Source organism: Plecotus auritus (genome assembly GCF_963455305.1).
Source record: "Plecotus auritus genome assembly, chromosome: 1".
Lineage (NCBI taxonomy): Eukaryota > Metazoa > Chordata > Mammalia > Chiroptera > Vespertilionidae > Plecotus > Plecotus auritus.
In genome coordinates, this window is record NC_137770.1 from 224,855,515 (window position 1) to 224,877,913 (window position 22,399).

The following is a 22,399-nucleotide window of genomic DNA, read 5'->3' on the forward strand; positions in this document are numbered from 1 at the left end:
AGGCTCCTAGTGCTTAACTAACTTGCTGAGAAGTGGCAGAACTGGGGTTGGAACTCTAGCTTCTGACTCCAGAGTCTGTACTTAACCACTCGCTGTTACTGTCTCCTTCGTGGTTGCAGTAACAGCAAGTGGTTTACATAGCGGTGGTAAACTTCCTTCTTTCAAAGGGGTAGTTGGTAAAACTCTAGAAACAGTAAAGCATTGAATTCACAGAACTACCCGATGAGGTAGGCCCATTTTGCAGATGAGGTAGCTGAGAGTCAGAGGGTAAGAAACTTGCCCAAGGGCCCACAACCAGGGTGGCAGGACGGTGCCTGCAGGGGGCCCTTCTTTTGAGTACAGCAGCCAGGAGCACTGGGCCCCTGGAGCAGGCACTCTGTATCATTTCCTTACCGCCCACACTCAAGGGCAAACTGGTCTATCCTTTCGGTTTTTAATTATGTCCTGTCTTTTTGGAGAATAGCCTTTTTGTTTCAGCTATGCTAATTCCCAGTAGGTATGTCAGGGTAATACCCAAGCCTCTGTTTTCCATCTGATTCTTTTTTTTAAAATATGTCTTTATTGATTTTTTTTTTTTTTTAAGAGAGAGAGGAAGGGGTAGGGATAGAGAGATGGAAACATAGAACATCATCAATTGGCTGCCTCCTGCACACCCCCTGCTAGGGATCAAGCCCCAAACCAGGCAGGTGCCCTGATTTGGAATCGAACCAGCGACCTCTTGGTTCCTGGGTCAACACTCAACCACTGAGCCACACTGGCTGGACTCTATCGGATTCTTTACCCTCCTCCCTTGTCAATGCCTTCATCTATCTGTCTGTGATGTGGCCAGTGACCTGTGAGAATGGGTGGGGATTCTGGTCCTTTGTGTAACACTGGTCCTCCTTGGCCACAAGGAGACATCTGATCTCCCAGGACATCCCTTTCCTGCCGTGGCCCCTCCAGCTTCCAGCCTGTGCCCAAACCACAGCCCGGTGGTTAGTTACATACTCTGGTCTCTTACCAGTTATAAGCTAGCTTTTTTCAGTTTGCCTTGGAGACTTAAATCCTCTATAGAACAAGTTTATTTTTATTTTCCTTTGTCTTTGTCATTAAGAGATTCTGAACTTACTATCAGTTTATACCTCTCTGTTGGTGTTACATTTATAATTCTTTTTCATTGTAAGCACACCATAGCATAACCTTTAACATTGAGAAAAAAAGTGAGTACAATTAAGTGCAATTCATCCAGTACCATTTCCCACATTTATTTAGGTTTACTTTGCCTATATTTACATATCTTAAGCCATTTGCAATCATGATGTATGATGAGTCTTCTGCTTTGCATTTTTAGTTTGGCTAACAGGGTAGTATTTCCCCTGTGCTCATGGTGACAGTCTTGTTTATGGCTTACACATATTATGGCTTGAATGTTGCAAATCAGGTTACTCTAGATAAGTATCTCTTGAAGGATGCATTTCTCAGCTGACCTGAGCACTGATTATTTTCCTCCTAATCTCCAGTCTTGGATTAGCTGGAGTGTTACCTTTAAGTTTTCTTTCAAGTGAGGCTGAATGGAGGAGTGTTTGCGAGGTCATTGGGGTGTTTTTCATTATGGAGTTTGCAAAGTACCTGCCACTCCATAGCTGAGCTCCTCTTGCAGGCCCTTACATGGTCTGATAGAATAACAATGAAGAGCGTTGTGATTATTCTCCAAGTGCCCCTGATCATTCACACAGGCAGAGGGATCCCTTTGTGAAATTCTTACCGCAATTTATATTATGGCAAAAAGGATTCCTTTACAAACTCTTGTAGGTCTCTGAAACTTGCTGTAATGGTTATGCAAACATCCTGTCAACTATTGAACTATTAGTCATTGGGGTAGAGACCTGGACGAGTAGGAAGACCATCAGGTGAAACAGAGTCAGGTAGACCAGTGTCTGTCCAGGCCTGTTGCTGTGCCAGTGTGACCGGCCAGCCAGTTATAGGCTTTAGGCCTCAGTCTCTGTATTTGTAAAATGGGGTGATAATTTAATTGTTAGGGTTGTCGGGAGAGTCAAACATGGTGAGGTCTGTAAAGCTTTTGGCCAGGGACTGGCACATACCAGGTACTCTCACTTTGCTGATGGCAATAGTAGTTCTTACTTGGGAAATTTGCCTTGATTGTAAGGGAAAAAGCTGAAGAGAGTAGTGGTGGGAGAGGAAATGACCTTTCTTTCCTCCCTCCTTCTTTCCTCTCTCCCTTCCTTCCTTCCTTCTTTCCTCCCTCCTCCCTCCTTCTTTCCTCTCTCCCTTTCTTCCTTCCTTCTTTCCTCCCTCCTCCCTCCCTCCCTCCTTCCCTTCCATCCTTCTTCCTTTCTTTTCACCTGAGGATGATATTTTTCCTCTCTCTGTCTTTCCCCCCGCTTCCCCCCAATCCTCCCTCCCTTTTATTCTCTCTGAAAAGCAATGGAAAAAAATAACAGGAGTGTAATTTAACTTCATCCATGCTAGGTAACTTGTATGTGTGACCAACACAAAGTTTTAAGCGACCTGGCCTGTGTAGTTAAGGATGCAGAGGCAAGCCAAGCGACCCAACTGGAAAATTATATTACGTGTGAGGTTTTACGTGGGATACACTTGAAACGACATGGCATCCAGGGTTGAGAGGTTATTATTTGGGCACAGAGAAGTCATTAGCACACAGGCCTCCTAAGACATACATGTTCTTGCATACTCAGCAGTGAGCTGGGTGCAGTGGAGCATGCACGCACTCCCTTCGGTTTGAGAGGAGAAGGCAATGTCTTCTGTGTCACACTGTGGTCATGTGTAGGGAACAGCTCTCTGTTGGAGCTGCTTCCTCCGTGTTGATTCTCCATCACTCATCCTAGATTCCCGCCGGTGAAAGGTATTGGCAGGTGATGCCCTGTCCTGGGGTTCCCTTGGGAAAGTCCCTCCCTTCTCCGGGGCCCCAGGGCCTCATCTGTGAACTGAATGAACTCAGTCAGGTGTTATTCCAACAGCTTTTCTGATGTGATAATTCTGTGATTATCCTCTTTCTCCTGCTATCCTAATTCTTTACATTTATTCCCCCTTAGCAAATGCTGATGTGTTGAAGGCCATGGTAGCAGATAACAGCATCTGTGACCCTGAGAGGTGAGTGCTCCCCCCAGGTATGGGACGTTTTCTTCAGTGTGTGCTGGAGCAGGTTTCCCAGCCTTGGCGCTGTTGACACTGGGTCAGAGAGTTATTTGCTGTGAGGAAGGTTCTGTGCTTTGGGGTGTTTGACAACATTCTTGGCCTCCACTCACTGGATGCCAGTGTCCCCCTCCCTCCAGAATGTCTGGGCACATTGTCTGTGTCCCCTGGAGGCAGAGGCACCCAGGGAGAACTGTTGTGGTAGAGAATGGTGATGGGGGGAAGTGGCAGCTGTGGGATGGGGGTGGGGGCCTGGGTAGGGTCTCACCTCCAGGACTTACTGAGCATCTTCTTGGGGATAAGATGGAGATGACCACTGCACCCACTTCATTGGGTTATTATAAGGAATACGAAATACCTCAGGCACTGAACGACCTCCATGGGTCCTTCCTAATTAATTACAGGACTGTATTTCTGTACAATTTCTGTATAATTTGTCATTCTCCAGTAAGGAGCATTTATCGAGTGCCTGCTGTGTGCTGGGTACTGTGCTGGATCTGGGCATTCAGATCTTTGCCACGGAGGACTCGGTCTAGTGGGGAATGGAGATGTGTGAGCCCCCGTGGTGAGTGCTGTAGAAGTCAGGGCCCAGGGTGCCAGGGGCGCTGTGGGGCCGGCCGGAAGCCAGGGAAGGTTCAAAGACGTGTCGTCTGAGTCAGGCATGCAACAAGCAGAGAGAAGAGGCAGGGGCTGCGTGTAGGAAGTCCAGGAGAAAAGGCCCTGGAGCACGAACGTGTGGGACGCATCTGGAAAGGTCCAGTCTCAGGTGGCCAGAGAACGTGCTGCAGACAGTAGCGAGAAGGGCCAGGAAGGCCAGTTGGGACTGAGTGTTTGGACTTTCCTGCTTATTTACCCTGTGGGTGGTGCACCCAGCATATTTTATTTTTTATTATATATATATATTTTAAGCATATGTGTATATATATATGCATCAATATATATAATTGATTTTTAGAGAGAGAGGAAGGGAGTGGGGAGAGACAGAGAGGGAGAGAGAGAGAGAAAGAAACATCGATATGAGATTGAAACATTGATCGGCTGCCTCCTGCACGCCCCCTACCTGGGGATCAAGGCCACATCCCCGGGCATGTGCCCTGATGGGGAATCTTACCAGCAACCTTTTGGTGCATGGGGGTAACACCCAACCAACTGAGCCACACTGGCCAGGGCGCATCCAGCATATTTTAAGTATTTAATACGTGCTTGTCAAACTGGCCATGTTAGCTTTGCACTTTTGCGAGATAACTGGGGGCAGGAAGGCCAGCTTAGGAAGCTCTGGTGGTGTCGTTCACAGAGACATGAGCTGTGATTTCTCCCGAGTTCCAGCCCTGAGCACAGACGCCTGGTGTTAGGACCTGGTTAGCTCATGGTATCTTTGCCTCTGTTATCTGTGCGCATCACATGGGCTTTATACACAGCGGGTACTTGATAAATGTTTGTTGAATGGATGTTATTAATTTAACATTGTTTTGCCCCAGAAAGCTGCTGCTGTGTTTGTTTTTTTTTAACCATATAAAGAGCATCCCTGAAGAGCACCAGGAAGCTATTGGTCGTCTGTGATATTTGAGAGTATCTTTTCAACCAAGGGCCACACTTCTTCTAAATGTGCAAGCTGGCTGTTTCAGCAGCATAAAGGCTGGTTTGTGCAGTCGCAGACTTCAGGTGCCTTGGGGCTCTGACACAGCCTTAGGTGTCAGGCTCTGCTGTGACGGATCGCCTCACCTATATCCACTTACACCAGGTCAGAGGGCTGATTCCCTGTCAGGCTGGCCTGTCCTGTTTTAATTCCTCCTTTTCTAGTGGACCAGAGCCCTGCCATGTGCCGTTTGAAAGGAACCAATCCCAGGCCTGCATACTTCTGCTTTTTTTTAATTGTAGAGAGGAAGGGAGAGGGAGAGAGAGAGAGAAACATCAATGATGAGAGAGAATCATTGATCGCAACCCGGGCATGTGCCCTTGACTGGAATCGAAATCGGGACCCTTTAGTCTACAGGCCTACGCTCTATCCACTGAGCCAAACCAGCTAGGGCAATACCTCTGCTTTTTAATATTTTGGGTGATCTCCCTGTTTCTGAAGCACTATGGGATGATTAAGATCATGGTTTCTAGAATTAGACTTCCTAGATTTGGACCTCAGATCCATTACTTATAGCTGTGTGACCTTGGGTAATTTATTAAGCTTCCCTGAGCCTCAAAATTTTTAAATGAGGTAATTGATAGCTACTTCATAAGGTCTGTAAAGATGAGTTAAATCAGTGGTCGGCAAACTCATTAGTCAACAGAGCCAAATATCAACAGTACAACGATTGAAATTTCTTTTGAGAGCCAAATTTTTTAAACTTAAACTTCTTCTAATGCCACTTCTTCAAAATAGACTCGCCCAGGCCGTGGTATTTTGTGGAAGAGCCACACTCAAGGGGCCAAAGAGCCGCATGTGGCTCGCGAGCTGCAGTTTGCCGACCACGGAGTTAAATGAATATATATCAAATGCTTAGGTTACTATGTTAGCTATTTTTATTACTATTATCAACTCCAGCATTTCTTTGGAGCATCACCTTTGATATCTCAACCTAAAAGCTTTCATTTTCTTCTCCCAAGGATTCTAATTTTTTTCTTAGAGAGAAGGTAAGGGAGGGAGAGAAAGAGAGAAACATCTATGTGAGAGAAAAATCGATTGCCTCTCTCCTGTGTGTCCCAACCAGGGACCGAAGCCACAAACCTAGTTATATGTCCCAACTGGGAATTGAACCCGTGACCCTTCGGTGTATGGGACGATGCTTCCATCAACTAAACAACACTAGCCAGGGATAAAAGTTTCTTTTTTTGATGCAATAGTCAATTGGGTCAAATATTCTATCTTAACTCATTAGGTGATTTGATTGGAATTTAAGTTTATCAATCCTCCAGGGCATCTCTTTGCTTAGAAATCTAGGCAGGCACTTCGCTCTGTGTGAGAAATTAGTCTGATCACGTGAGAATGGAGATCAGTTGTTTAGAATGAAATCTAATACTTCAAAGACAAACAGTGAGTGCATCATCGTTGGCAGCAGTGTTTAATTCCATTCTTGACGTGATAAATCACATTATTGCTATTTAAAATGAGCTGTCACTGCATAGTCCTAAGAGGAATTTGCTGCCTAAGACTATACACAAAGCTCGTTTGTTTAATAGGAAGAGGCATTATGTTCTTGTGATTCAAACCTGCTTCTTACGTAGCAGGGGGAGAGATTGCCTTAACTGGTGTTTCTTTTAAGTAACCATTTCTACCTTTTTTTTTCCTTCCCATCTTAGCCCCGTGACCCCCAGCACTCCTGGGAGCCCACCTGTGAGCCCCGGGCCCTTGTCTCCAGGTGGCACGCCCGGGAAGCACATCTGTGGTCACCATCTGCACACAGTGGGCGGTGCTGTGGAGAGAGATGTGTGTAATCGGTGTAGACATAAGAGGTGGCACTTCATAAAACCGACCAGCAAGTCCAAAGAAGGCCGCCCGAGGCGCCAAGGGGAGGTCACCGTCCTCTCTGTGGGCAGGTAAGATTCCTGTGGATGCTCTGGGTTTGTGTAACATGGTTGCTGTGCTGTGCGGATCCGTACTGAACTGTTCTCCTTAGCCTGGATCAAGTCACATCTCTGGACTTTTTAGGAGTTTTCAGGTCTGAGTTCTATATTTTTCCAACAGCAGAGGAATCCTAAGAGGCGGCTATTGCTAGATCATATGTCAGCTGTATTAATTGAGGTAAAAAATTAATTACTTGCTGTATTAGGGATCTTCAGAGAAGCAAAACCAATAAGATAGATATAAATAGAAACAAGTGGAGATTTATTATAGGAATTGGCTCATGTGATTATAGAGGCCAAGACCCTTGATCTGCTGGCTGGGACCTGGAGACCCAGGAAAGCTGGTGGTGTAGTTCAGTCCAAGTCCAAAGGCCCGAGGACCAGGGGAGCCGATGGAGTAAGGCCCGATCCCAGCCTGAAGGCCTGGGCTGATGTCGAGGGCAGGAGAGACACCTGGCCCAGCTCCAGCAAAAAGCAAGTTCAGCCTTCCGCTGCCTTCGTGTTGTATTCGAGCCGTCAAGGGATCGGTCGATGCCCACCCACACTGGGGAGGGTATCCTTCCTCGGACTGCAGGTGCAACTGCCCATCTGTTCGGAAACACCCGCCCAGACACACCCGAAATAACGGTTTTACCCGGTCAAGTTGTCACATAAAGTTGACACACACTTGCTGTAATAAAAAAGAGAGAACCCACGGGCATGGAAAACAGTGTGGTGATTGCAGGGTGGAGGGGGAAGAGAGTGAGAGGCGATAAATGGTGATGGGGGAAAAAAGCCCAGTCCGAACTACTTGCAAAATAGAAGTTTATATTTCCTGTGTGGAGATGGAAAGGTCGGTGGGTGGCTCTTCAAGCAGTCACCCAGAATCCCCAGCTTCTCCATCGCGCTCTGCCAGGCTTGCTAGCAGAAGGAAGAAGTACCGGAGGACCACTCCTAAGAGGTGTCAGTGAGATGGGCCTGGAGATGGCACATTTCCTTCCACTCGCATTCCACTGTCCAGAGCTCAGTCACTCGGCCACACCTCACGGCCAGGCCACGAGTCCACACGTCAGCTCCATGTGCATTCCTGAGACTGTTTTCTTTGAGCTCACCTCACCCGAGCCCTAAAGTACCATTTACTTGTGACTCATATGTGATGTGGAGATCTTGCAGTTCAAGTAATGAACCAGTTGGACTATGTCGCAGAGCATTTTCACAGTGTCTGCTGTTTTGGTTTTGAGTCTCATGCGGGAACTGCGCTGCTGCTGCTGCATCAGTTAAGAGCGTGTGTGCTGGACCAGGCCCTGCAGGCACTGAGCAAAGTTGTCGTTCAAGCAGGGGTCCTCAAACTACGGCCCGCGGCCACATGCAGCCTGCTGAGGACATTTATCCGGCCCGCTGGGTGCCGCTGCCTGTCCTGCTTAGCAGCCGACTCGTCCCGGGCCCGCAGTGTGCATAGGAATTTGTTCATAGTTGTTTTTTTAAACTATAGTCCAGCCCTCCAATGGTCTGAGGGACAGTGAACTGGCCCCCTGTTTAAAAAGTTTGAGGACCCCTGGACAGGATCCTTCTTTCTCTACTGATAGACTGGGAAGAGTAGCCTGGACGCATTGTATCTCCCTCATTTTTTGTCTTGGCACCACAATTTAAAAACTCTCGCTTCTCTCCGTGCCTCATTTTCCCCTTAATAAATTGGGAATGACAGTAACACTCACCTCATTGGGTTGCTGTGAGACTAAATAGGATGATTCATGTAAAAGTTTTAGGCCAGTTTTTGGCAATTACAATGCACTCAAGAAATGCTGGCTGTTATTACTGTTTGTTTAATTCGATTGAATTTCATCATGTGTTGGACCAGCGATGAGGGGAAGACTGCCGGGCTGTCTGCCACTTCCAGCAAAATAATGCAACCCATGACCACGCTGCTTTATTAAGAAGCAGAGTCATGGGAATTTATGAATGTGGGATGCGACGAGAACCTGTAGCTTGTTTGGACAAAGTGAATGTTGTTTGCTTTAGAGGAAAATCTGCTGAAATTTTCAACTCCAATTCAATTAAATGCCCCCAGTGCAACTCTCCTTCTGGGATGCAGAATGCTAGGAGTGTCAGCGAGTTCTGGTGACACCCCCCCAGTCCCCCCCGTCCTCCGTCACTGCCTCAGCCTCCTCCTCCTGATGGTGGGTGATCTCATTTTGGACAAAGAAGAGTTTATTTGAGATACTTTTAAGGGAACTTAAGGCCAGAAATAGAAGTTATTATGAGAAGGACCGTAGGGATTTCATGATAGGCTAGAAATGGAAAAACAGTCAAATTGAGCAAATTTCTTTAACTTCTCTCTTAATCTTAATGAAAAATCTCTTCTTTAATTTTCTTAAATTTTTTTATAATCCTTAGTAAAAATTAATCTAAATTTGCTTTAAAAAAAAAAAAGATGAAAACTAATAAAAACCCTACTACCAACTGATACTGATAAAATACATAGTTGGGGCTTCTATGGCTGTGTGTGTGTGTAGAGAGAGAGCTGACCCTCTGACAGATGTGTCTTTGACTAAGGCAGGTTCTGAGTGAACATTTTGGTTACGACATAACAGTCTAATTTGCAAACCGGTTATGTTTTTCTCTAGCCAGATGTTAAAGCCCATGTCGTCATTAGAAACAGCAACTCAGAGGCTGTGTAATATTTGGGTACTGTGTCTGTAATGCATTTTCCATGCTCTGTGAAGAACCCAGCATAGTCTGTGATGTGCTGAGTGAAAATGAACTGGGAAGTTGGGCAGGGACAGGGAGATTTACTGTTGACTAAGGTGTCTTCTGTTGCTGTCCTAACTTTTGGCTGAGTTCATTTGGGATCCTCTAGGTGGGTGGTTTTTGATTCACTCGTCATTCTTGTTTCCTGGAAGAGCAAACGTATCCTCTTTGCCCCTCAGGTTTAGAGTTACGAAGGTGGAACACAAATCCAATCAGAAGGAGCGGAGAAGTTTGATGTCGGTCAGTGGGACTGAGAGTGTCAATGGGGACGTGCCTGTGACCCCTCAGAAGAGAGAACGGAGAGGCACAGAGTAGCAGGTGAGTTGTAGTTGTGGGTGTGTTTTTACTGACATAAATAATCCTATCTAATAAAAGAGTAATATGCAAATTGACTGTCACTCCAACACACAATATGGCCGCCCCCATGTGGTCAAAGATGGCAGCCCCCATGTGGACACAAGATGGCCACCACAAGATGGCCGGCAGGGGAGGGCAGTTGGGGGCAACCAGGCTGGCAGGGGAGGGCAGTTAGGGGTGACCAGGCCTGCAGGGGAGGGCAGTTGGGGGCGACTAGGCCTGCAGGGGAGGGCAGTTAGGGGGGGCCAGGCCTGCAGGGGAGGGCAGTTGGGGGGGACCAGGCCTGCAGGGGAGGGCATTTGGGGGCAACCAGGCCAGCAGGGGAGGGCAGTTAGGGGGGACCAGGCCTTCAGGGGATAGCACTTGGGGGGACCAGGCCTGCAGGGGAGGATAGTTGGGGGCGACCAATCTGGCAGGGGAGGGCAGTTAGGGGTGACCAGGCTGGCAGGGGAGGGCAGTTAGGGGCAATTGGGGCAGCAGTGGAGGGCAGTTAGGGACAACCAGGCTGGCAAGGGAGGGAAGTTAGGGGTGACTGGGCCAGCAGGGGAGGAGGTAGTTGGGGGTAACCAGGCCTGCAGGGGAGGGCAGTTGGGGGGGACCAGTCTAGCAGGTGAGGGCAGTTAGGGGTGACCAGGTTGGCAGGGGAGGGCAGTTAGGGGTGACCAGGCCAGCAAGGGAGGGCAATTAGGGGCAATCGGGTCAGTAGGAGAGCAGTTAGGCATTGATCAGGCTGGCAGGGGAATGGTTAGGGGGTGATCAGGCTGTCAGGCAGAAGCGGTTAGGGGCAATCAGGCAGGCAGGCAGGCGAGCGGTTGGGAGCCAGCAGTCCCGGATTGTGAGAGGAATGTCCGACTGACCCTTTAGGTCCGATCCCAGTGGGATCGGGCCTAAAGGGTCAGTCGGACATCCCTCAAGAGGTCCCAGATTGGAGAGGGTGCAGGCTGGGCTGAGGGACACCCCCCTCCCGTGCACGAATTTCATGCACCGGGCCTCTAGTGTAATAAATAAGTGAATAGAAGAGACAAATTTTCCTTACAGAATTCCAATAGTATATTTAGATACCCCTCTCTATAGAAGGTGAAGCGTAATTCCCTATGGGATGGGCTAGGTTCAGTGATATGCTTCCTGAAAATGGAGCAGGGAAAGGGGAAAATATTAACTTTATTATTTTATTTGCTATTTTCACTATATTTTCACTTATACTGATACAAAAACATACAGGTAGAGATGGAGAATGATCATTTGGTAGTCATGGAGATGAGGACATTTTATTTACAAATCTTCCCCCATCTCAGCCATCTCACTGATGGCCAATCAGGGTTGCCATTGCTGACTGGTTCTGGATAGAATGTTGGGATGTCATCGGTCTCTTGTGCCCGAGGCTCCACAATGACCGGGCAGTCCCTGATGGCTGGTCCATGGAGGGGCTGAGGTCCTCTGTGGAGCTGGGCTCTGGGGCCATCTTTGGGAAGCTGGGTGCGGAGGTGTGGAGCTGCTGCCCAGTGGCCAGAGGCCACGCCTCCTGGTCCCTATCCTCCCGTGGGAGATATTGGTGTGTCCACCTGCAGGTGAGTGTAGTTTTGGTGGCATTGGGGGTGGGGCGGTGCTTGGTGGGGATGGGGTCCTGGGAGCCTCTCTGAGGTGCGGGGGAGAATAGGACTGACTTGGCAGGGAAATGAGAATGCTTTCCTGCAACTGGTCAGACTGGAGAGGACTGAATGTGATTACTCGTCTGGCCTGAGCTTCCTATAATGAGGCCACAAACTTGGGTGCCTCCTGGAGCTTGGCCTACATGATAAAGAGGCAATGTGGAGTGGTGGGGATTGTGGCAAACCAGAAATCACATAAGCCATTTATTGGTTTGCATTATCAGAAGTCACTTAATGTTGCTAGATCTTATGCAAAAAAAAAAAAAAATAGTGAAGTATAGGCTTTTTTTTTTTTTTAAATATATTTTATTGATTTTTTACAGAGAGGAAGAGAGAGGGATAGAGAGCTAGAAACATCGATGAGAGAGAAACACCGATCAGCTGCCTCCTGCACACCCCCTACTGGGGACGTGCCCGCAACCAAGGTACATGCCCTTGACCGGAATCGAACCTGGGACCCTTCAGTCCGCAGGCCGACGCTCTATCCACTGAGCCAAACCGGTTTCGGCAGTATAGGCTTTTTAATTGTGAAATCACCACAGGTTTTTAAACATTAGCAGCATATTAAAATTTATCTTAAAAAACCATGCAGGCCAAATGAAATGTAACCTTGTCATCATATCTAGGTAAACCATGATTTGTAAAAGGCTAGAGCAAGCTTCTTCCATTAATTGAATTGGAACCCAGTTTTCTTCAATGTGCCATCATTCTAAAATACTCCCAGCAGAGATATTACTCTTTCCACCAAGTATTTCAAAGCAAAAGTAAAAGTTTCTTGCTTGGCAATTTTAATTTTGGAAGATACAGTATTACTTTAAAAAAAGAAGCCCATGGTAATTTGATATTGGCTTAGCTTTTATCTTACTCCTTTCTTTCTGTTCTGGCTTGAATAGCATTCATCCTTTTCATGTTTCTTATTCGTAAAAGGGACTCCGGAGTGACCGTGGCCCAGAGCTCTGATGTGAGCCTGGACATGAAGGCAAAGGGAGGGGAGGGCGGGGCGTGGGGCAGTGGACTGCTGGGGTCTCTGAAGGCCCTGGGAAATAGCAAGGTGAAACCTGAGTCCCGGATCAGGCGGCCAGGCTCAAATCCCAGTTTGCACTCACCAGCACCGGGACCTGGGCAAGGTGCTTTGTCTTTTAAAGAATAATTGATTAGTTTATTGATTGATTGATTTTAGAGAGAGAGAAAGAGAGGCATCGATTTATTGTTCCACTTGTTCATGTAGTCACTGGTTGTCTCTTGTATATATGTCCTGAGCGGGTGTCGAACCCGCGACCTTGGCATACTGGGGCGACGTTCTAACCTGCTGAGCTACCCTGCCAGGGTTGGGTTCTTTGGCTTTTCATGCCTCACTTTCTTCACTGGAAAAGGGAAATGGTGTTACCTGCTCCGAGAGTGACAGTGAGATTTCTCTGAAATAACTTGAGGCCCAGGGCCCGGCGCATTCAATTTCCGTCAGTGCTGCTGGTTAGTACTTGTTCCTGCACTTCTGGTCGATGTGCCTGAGTTGGGGGAAGAAGTGGCTTTTGGTAATCTCCCAGGTCCGAGGGGTTGGGCATGGCCTGGGAGTATGCACTCTGGAAGAATGCACTCCTGAATTCTGCAGGCACAGGCTTTCTAGTGCTAGAAATTAAAAGTTTCTCTCTCACATCGATGTTTCTCTCTCTCCTTCTACCCTCTCCTCTCTAAAATCAATAAAAACATATTTGGAAAAAAATTAGGGTGTGCCATATTGGGCAGTGCAGACAGAACATGCCCATCGTTGCAGACAGTTTTATTGGACAGACAGCAGACGGTAGCTGGTACCTAAGATGTTGGGATTGGAATCCTAAGTGACTCCAGTAAATTAGAGAAGCATTCTGGTTAGTCGTGGGGGCCCATGTGGCCGGGAAGAGAAGCGTCTGGCCATGCAAGTCTAGGTGAGGAAGGCCCAGCCAGCTTAGCTGTAAAGTGAGCTTGGGTTTCATGCGTCTGCAAATGACAGTGTGTGGAGAGACGGAGCAGACCATGCGGAAGAAGGCACTGCTCGCCTTCAGGCAGGAAGTGCGAGGCTCAGCCTCATTAGAGCCTTGTCAGTGTGCCCTGGCCTGCTGCCTAGAGAGAGGACCTGGAGCTTTAGGGAGATTAAAAGAATTAGGATTGCTCAGCTGGTTTTCTTAGTCCAGCTATAGGAATTTGACTATACCTGACTATAGGAATTTGATCTAAGCATCTGACATCCTGGCCACATTTAACTGGTTTAAATGTGACATTCCCTGCAAAGCACATTACCGTCACCAGGATTTTGTGAGAGAGCATTGAATCTGATCAGAAGACAGATGCTCACGTCCTCGCTTCCCCACTAGGAAACTGTACTTGACTGCCCTGTTCCATGCTCCCTTGATGTGAATAGGATAGAACAGTTACTGGTTAAGACAAGTGCCAAGAGAATGTCTGGCCCACAGTTGGCTCTCAGTGCTCCTTAGTCATATTGTGTTGCACCATCCAGATCAGCACAGGAATGATTCAAGAAGGGAATGTGATGTGTTTTCCTAGCCCTCAACTGATAATTCATTTTGAAATTAAAATTAAAAATTTTGTTATGGAAGTTTTCACACAAACTCAAAAGTAGAGAGAATACTATGAATGCTCATGATTCATGGAATAAGAGTTCCCAGCAAGCATGTGGGGAGTTTAGAGTCCAACCCAGGCAGCCTGGCCTGGAGCCCTACACTTCCCGGCTCAGCTGGGTCCGGGCAGCAGGTCCCGTGGGGGGGTCTGCTGGGGCTGGGACCTGGTGAGTGACCATGTCTGAGGACCCAACAGAGAGTGGACTCTAAACAAGGAGGGAGGGGAATATTCACCGACCTTTAAAAAAAATGTGTGTTCATTAAAAGTTTTCTTGCTGGTTTTTATATTTCTCATCCCCAGAAAGTGTTTAGCATATTTAACGACTTCATTTTCCAAGAGGCCACATCCTGAAACTTTTCCTCCTGGGCCGGAATCTCTGGCTCTGGACTGAATTGAAAGACTTGCCCTAAACTATGACTACTGCAGTAGGGCAGGAGTATTACGTGTTTTTTGTGCAGTCTAATGCAGTGTTTAGAGTTTTTCTTTTACCTGAAAAATGTATTTGTTTAAATTTGGATTTTTGGCCAAATCATTTTACCGTTGTGCCTGTTTTATTGTTGAATTGATTCAGATATTCAAAATATGTCTATTCATTGGTTAGGTTTCTTTCTTTCTTTATTTTTAATTAGGTGGCTGGAAACCAGACTTACTATTCTAAACAGAACGTTATCAAGACTGGGGCAGGATTTCTCTCTCTTTCCTTCCCTTTTTAAAAAACAAAATCAGTTGATTCTTTCTGCCCGGTCTCCTTGGCCTGTGCAGCAGAGATCTGACTTGCCCCTGCCTGGTTTATTTTGGCAATGCAGTTGGAGTGGTTTCTTTTTTCCACAGAAAATGTGTTTTGATTTCTTCTTAGAAGAATACGCTTTTGTTCTTCAAAGTTGCATAAATCGAATTGCTTTCAGGCTGCAGACGCCACTGCCTTGCCTTTGTTATCACTGGTCTCCACTTCTTAACGGTGACACTGCCATGCCCTGGCTGGGTGGCTCCGTTGGCTGAGTGTTGTCCCGTGGCACCGAAGCGTCGCAGGTTCAATCCTCCATCAGGGCACATACCTAAGTTGCCTGTTCGATCCCCTGTAAGGGCGAGTACAGTAGGCAACCAATTGATGTTTCCCTCTCTCTCCTTCTTTCTTTCTTTCTTTTTTTAAAAAAAAAATATTTTGTTGATTTTTTATAGAGAGGAAGGGAGAGGGATAGAGAGTTAGAAACATCGATAAGAGAGAAACATTGATCAGCTGCCTCCTGCACACCCCCTACTGGGGATGTGCCCGCAACCAAGGTACATGCCCTTGACTGGAATTGAACCTGGGACCACAGGCCGATGCTCTATCCACTGAGCCAAACCGGTTAGGGCCTTCCTTTCTTAAAATAATAAAAATAAAAACATATCCTTGGGTGAGGATTTAAAAACAAAAACATTTAGACATATAAGCATGTGCTGAAATTGACTTTATAGAAAAAAATGACACTTGTAAGCATTTTGTATTGCACATTTCTGAAGTGTATACTCTTTTTCCCACTTTATGGTAGGATCTTATTGCAAACATTGATTTTGAAAATTTAGATAGTATTTTTTTATCAAAAAAATTATAATAGTAGATATCTCTTTATTTTAAATCGTATTGAAATTCTTCTAATTTAAGTAAATTATTTTAGTGATTAAAAGCTGAGTTTTAAGGTTCTTAGGTTTAGACATTTTTGCTGAGACATTTTTGTTGTTATTATTTTAAATTATTTTTTATTACTGTTGACATACATTATTATATTAGTTTCAGGTACACCCCAGTGATCAGATATCATATAACTTTAGTGACCACCCCAATAAATCCCGCACCATGCCTAGTTATTACATTATTGACTATATTCCTTATGTGGTACTTTACATTCCCATTATTTAGCAACAACCAATTTGCACTTCTTTATCCATGCTTAGATTTAATTTTAACTGCTACTAACTACCAGTGGTTTTAAACAAATTAACCTCTCCAAGCCTCAGGTTCTTCATTTTTAAAATGGGTTTGTTGTTGGACTTAAATGTCATAATGTATGTGGAGAGTTCTTAAATCAGTCCTTAGCATTAGTATTTACTAAATATTCACTATTATCAATAATTTTCATCCCATTCTTGGTGCCTTAGTTATTAACCGCTTCCTCAAGCATCAGCAGTAGGTTCTGTGAATCTCTCTCTCTTTTTTTTTTCTTATGAACATTAGAGATTTGGACTCTTATGACATCTCAGAATAGAAATTTGGTAAGTCCGTTAGGATTTGGGCCACTGTCTTGCTTGTGTTAAGAGGGCCTTAGAAATAACTATCCCTCTCTTCCTGGATGTGGAATGAGAATTAGTTACAAGGCAATGGGAAAGTTTGGCTGACTTACGTTCCTGTCATTATAAAGATCAGAGGGTGGTCCTGAGGACGGGGCCGCTCTGCACCTGGGCGGCTCTGCACCTGGGCGGCTCTGCACCTGAGCAGCACCTGGGCCGCTCTGCACCTGGGCCACTCTGCACCTGGGCGGCTCTGCACCTGAGCAGCACCTGGGCCGCTCTGCACCTGGGCCACTCTGCACCTGGGCAGCTCTGCACCTGAGCAGCACCTGGGCCACTCTGCACCTGGGCCGCTCTGCACCTGGGCGGCCCTGCACCTGGGCGGCCCTGCTGCAGCTTCCTCCGCTCATGAGCGTGCTGGCCAATCACAAGGTCAGCTCTCCCGACCTTTGGTGCCTTTACTTTCTCCTCTAACGGGGAGGGGAAGGCAAGCTTTCCCCCTTCCTTTGGGAGTGTGGTGGAGGGGCCCGTGGAGCCTCCCCGAAGCTGTGTTGCTCTATTTGCTGTCGGGCTTCTTTGGTTAGCTTCCCAGGTAAGGAGAGGATGGTGAGAAACTTCAGACACCACTAACATGTTAATGTTCTTCTCCATCGCATATAACTTTTTCATGGTAAAATACATATTTTTTAAAAAGCAAAAGGATCTCAGGTTTAATGGAAGCCGCTTCATTCAATTCAGTGGTCTTCAAGGGGACAATGATATATAAATTTATAAAAAGAAGCTGCACCCTTATGAATGATGGGTGATAATCTCTCCACGTTACACATGAGGAATGCGCTCAGAGGGATTCACTTTTCCCAGATCCCCAGGCTAGGCAGTGAGAGGGCTTGGATGGGGAGAAATCCATACATTGGAGCTAACATGCTCAGTGACTTTGAAGTTCAGGGGAACTTTGCTTTCTCCAACAAGTGGGGAAACTCCTTGCTCAGCTTAGCCCAGTTGATTACATCAGTGACCATTTTGGCAGTATCATCCGTCACCAGGCAGGGCGTCCTTTGCGCTCCTGTGGGGGGACCTTCCGATGTTGTTTGGCTGTTCATGCTGTGCCTGGACCAGGTCCAGTTTGTGCATGGTTCTCTTTTCTTACAGGTAGACTAAGATCATAGACATGAGATCTCAAAGGAGCTACGATTGCTAGTTCAGGTCAATTCAGGCATAATTATACCTATTAAAAGTATTTATTGAGCCCCTACTATGTGCCAGGCACTGTGCCTGGCCTTAGGGATGTAGCATTGTGGAAGATAGACAGGGGCCATGTTCTCATGGAGTTTCTGTTCTGGTATTAATAGTAGAATTTTCTCCCTATTCCTTGATTCCCTCGTTTTAGAGTAGGGAGGCCCTAGGAGGTTATGTATGTTGTTCAAGGTCATGCTGACCATTAATTCCAGAGCCTGGACTGGGCCTTCCTGATGGGTTAGTCCCTTCACTGCCTCCAAAGTGTTGGATGTTGAACATGCACACAATAATTAAAAGTCTTAAAAAAATGTAAGTCTTCACCCATTCTCCACCCCGTTCCCTCAGCACACATCACTCCCAGGCCCCTTTCCAAGAGGGGCCTGCAGATGCTGGCGTCCTCGGTACCTTCCAGGGTTACTCTGAGCACACACACATGCTTGGACAGCATGTATGTGTGGATGCACTTCCTCTTTGGTTGGAGCTGATGACCATTGAGTTTGTACTCCCCCCCCCATTGCTTGAGTTATGAAAGGGAATGCTGGATGCATTTGAAAAGTTCTGGGCCCTGTTTGTTCCTTGTTGTTGGGAATAGCTCCAAAACACTTAATGCAGTTTTGGGTGGACCTAAAAACATACTTTGCTGTCATCGCTCTGATATTCTAAGTTATTCTTCCACAGCCTTGTTCTGTGTACAGAAGAGACTAAAACATATTTGTCAGCATTCCCAGAACTGAGACAACATGGGAACCAGAGCCTTTTGTTTTGTTTTGAATTGCCACCAAAGCCGGCCATCTTCTCTCCACACACACCTCCCCACAGCGGCTGCTGCAGGCCCTCCCTGTTGTTGACCAGAGATTGACCCCTGATTCCTGAGGGAAAAGGGAGCTTTTCTCTTCTCCCTCCGGGGCCCTGTCATTTGACCAGAACTTAAGAAAGAGGGGCCGTGGCCTCTGCCCTTTTCACCGGAGGAACTGCAGAGCTGGACGCTCATGGAGACTTTGTGGGGCCGAGAGGAGGACCTGAGGGGCTCCAGGGAGGCAGAGAATGAAATACTCTTGGGGACAGTTTTGCCCAGGACGAGAAAGAAGAGGGAATTAATAGCTATAAACAGGGTCTTTATTTTTATTAATTTGTAACTTGAGGCTTTGATCTTTACTCACATCAAGTAGTTTAACTAAACAGCAGCCAGCACCTGCTTTCTCCAGTAGTGGCATGTGGCCCGTGGGCCGCGAGTTTGACATGCTTGCTGAGTGCCTCCATGGGACAGGCTCTCTGTGCCCCAATCCCGGCCTGTCACTTTTTAGCTGTGTAATCTCGGACAATAACTTAGCCTCTCGCGCCTCAGCTTCTCCATCTGAAAAGTGGGACGATGATAATGTCGCCCACCTCTTAGGGGTGCTGTGCCTTGGCACTCAGTGCTAAGTAGGCAAATGCTAGATGTTACTACTGCATTATATCAAGCCCTACTTATACTTAGAAATAACCGTGTAAAATTTTAAAAAATATTTCTTAATTTTTCTGCGACTCAGAGAGGCCAGGTTGGACATAACCTATAAGGTGTAGGCTATTCATTTGATGCTCACATAGAGGCTCTGATGGCCGGTCAGCGGAACTCAAGCTCACAAGCCAACGTCTAACTTGTTTGTGTTCCTCATTAGCAAGACCTGGTACTATTCAGAATAATAAGTTTTTCTAGCTGGATCTACGTAGAGAGAGACACATCGATTGATTGCCTCCCGCATGCGCCCCAAGTGGGGCCTGGGATTGAACCTGCAACCCAGGTATGTGTCCTTGGCCGGGAATGAAGGGCATTGAATCATAGTTGTGTTGAGACTAATACAGCAGAACTGCATTTAAATATTTCCTAGGTGAATCCTTGTTTTTCCAGATACAGCACCATTTTTCATGTCAATTACATTTTACTTGGAATAAAGTGCTCTGACTCTCACTGTCGCAGGGCTGGTAAATCACAGTGTTCACTTACTGTCACTTAGGCAACCTGTTTTTGCTAAATATATGAACACATTTAAGTTGCTGTGAGATTCTGACTCAGTAAAGAGCAACCTTCAGGCTTCCTAGTGAGATCCAAATCTAACGTCGGAGACTCAAAGCTACACGAGGGCAGCATCTCACTGGCATTACTCAGTGAAGAAGGCAATATAATTTGCAGGAATAACATTTTATCCCTATGCTACTTTCCTTTTTCTTTTCTTAATCCTCTCCCAAAGATGTATTTTTATTGATTTTAGAGAGGAAGGGAGAGGGAGAGGGAAACATTGACCCGTTGACTCCCATATGCACCCCAACTGGGGATAGAACCCGCAGCCTGGGTATGTGCCCTGGCTGGGAATGGAACCTGCGACCTTTCAGCGCACAGGATGATACTCCAACACACGGAGCCACATGGCCGGGCATCCCTGTACTACTTTAAAAAGCTATTTCCAGGTCGGATGGAAAGGAATACCTGTAAACGTTTTAATTTTTCCTGGATTGACCCACATATATAAAAAGGTGCTAACTATTGATACTTAAAAAAACTCAAGTTTTAATTGTTAAACTCCTTACTGAAGTGGGCTGTGGTGTGGCAGCCTGTGATGTGATTTATAATAAGAATATGTATTTGGTCTTCATACCCAGTTCTGGCACAGAGCTAAGGAAAACCTTGACATTCTAAGCGGTGAAGGCCAAAGAAGTCTTTTGTTGTGTTACTGAGGTCACTTTGTAAAGCCCCTAGGTAACCATGTGACTGGAGGGTTGGAATTTTCCTGTGTGTCCCCCCTCCACCTCCAGTCACACACACACACACACTCACATTGGAATTAAGTGCAGAACCCTTACAATACACAGAAGATGCAGTGTTCATTAACCATGAAAAATGCCCAACCTTATTAATAAATAAATACAAACTGAAATGAGTTCACCATTTGCTTTTCTGTTGGGGAAGATGAACGTTAACACTAGCAGTGTGATATAACCGATTCTGCAAACCTGCAGAATCTGCAGTTTTTAATGTTTGAGTCAGTTCTAAAGTATGTGCTACTGATCATTCTGAGAGTGCTGACTTAAAGAGACTGTGCGGATTAGCTGAGGTTAGCATGGATCTATTGTGCTTTCTAAATAAACATGAAGCCTGGCCGGTGTGGTTCAGTGGTTGAGCAACAACCTATGAACCAGGAGGTCAAACTACACAGGTATGAATATAAATTTATAAAATTTACCACAAGTTTAGAGCAGAGCAAGATTGAAAGGACTGTAGACACCCACTAAGTGCCTTCTGGTGTGTGTCTCCTGTTGATCTACACCCGGCAAAGTGACAGTCTGTGCAGGCAGCACTGCTGGGGGATCCCCCTGTCACATGGTTAGTGCTTTCCACGCGAAACGGCCAGCATGTAACCAGAGTGCTGGCCAGAGCCTGGCACTGAGTTTGATCTTGAAGGTTACGGGTTACCGGTGAGAGATCACATACCTGTAGCTATAGGACTTGAGCATGAATATTACTGCTGCAATTTTAGCTGTTTTTATAAATAACTTCCCCATTTATTTTATTTAAAAGTGTTCTAGAAAATTCTTCAGCCTGCTAAGCGGTTCTTTAGGCTTGTATCTCTTCACTGCCGTATAGGTGCACTTTTGAACGGGGTGCCTGGTAGGGTGCAGCTTTCTAGCATCACTTACCTGCTGCTGTGGAGCGCGATGACTCCCCAGGGAGGGCCCTGCTGGCGGCTCCAGGTCCTGCGTTTCCTTCCTGTGGCCCCACAGGCGGGAGTGGAGAGGTGAGGGCACCAGCAGATCTCAGGGACGCCGTGGGTGTCTGTGGTGCCTGGTGTGGCCGCCCGGTGTGGGGTGACTGTAGCATTAGTATTGTGTGGCCTCAGGCATGCTGTGAACCCGTGAGCCTCAGTTTGCTCCTAGGAGAATGGCAGCGTCGTTGACTCTGGCAATCACTGGACAGATTGTCACGGAATCCCCGGGGGCTTAGCACAGAGAGCAGCTGTGAGTGCTGGCTCCTGTGGTTACTGACCAGGTGGTCCTTTCTTTCCTTCACACCTGCCCTTCGAGGGCTTAGTACCTACGTGTCTAGTACTTACGTTTGTCATTTTTAAAGGGACCAGATCCTTTTTTCTAGAGAATCCTTTTTAACAAGGGAAATATATGTCTTAATCAAAAAGATACAGAAGTTCCCTCCCCATTATCTGAAGTTTTACTTTTAAACTGAGAGTCTGTCTCATTAGCATAATGAAATCTCGTGCGGACCTGCTCTGTTCTGCCCTGGACGTGAATCATCCCTCTGCCCAGCATATACCGCACCCCGCCCATTAGTCACTCGGCAGTCATCTCCGCTACCAGAGGGACTGTCACGGTATCGGAGAGCTTGAGTTCAGGTAAACCTTACTCCTCTTACTGTGCCTAATTTCCAGATGAAACTTTATTCTAGGGATGCGCATAGGGGAAAAACATAGTAGATGTATATAGGGTTCAGGACTCAGTGGTTTCAGGCACCCACTGAGGGTCCTGGAACATATTGCTCTGTGGATAAGGCTATATACTATATACTATAGTATGTGGCTTTGGTGGAATCATGGCTTTATATTTGTAATTAGACTTGCGTAGCAAGCAATCAACTTTAAAGAAAAAAAGTGACCTCTTTATTCTTTCCAGATCAGTCTTTAAATTTTTTTAAAGAAAATAAAAAAATATACATATTTTTTATTGATTTCAGAGAGAGAGAGAGGGAGAGAGAGATAGAAACATCAATGATGAGAGCGAATCATCGAGTGGCTGCCTCCTGCACGCCCCCTACTGGGGATCAAGCCTGCAGCCCGGGCATGCGCCCTGACTGGAAT

The 22,399-nt window shown here is 46.4% G+C and overlaps 1 protein-coding gene across 1 annotated transcript in view; it reads left to right on the forward strand.

Annotated features, from left to right (window-relative positions):
• Positions 1-22,399, forward strand: part of RELL1 (RELT like 1) — a 67,839-nt gene that overhangs the window by 40,786 nt on the left and 4,654 nt on the right. Inside the window, exons 4-6 of the mRNA XM_080665687.1 lie at positions 3,054-3,111; positions 6,445-6,681; positions 9,615-9,753. Coding sequence (XP_080521813.1) covers positions 3,054-3,111; positions 6,445-6,681; positions 9,615-9,750 — 431 coding nt within the window. The 3' untranslated portion in view covers positions 9,751-9,753. The remainder of the gene's footprint in view (positions 1-3,053; positions 3,112-6,444; positions 6,682-9,614; positions 9,754-22,399) is intronic.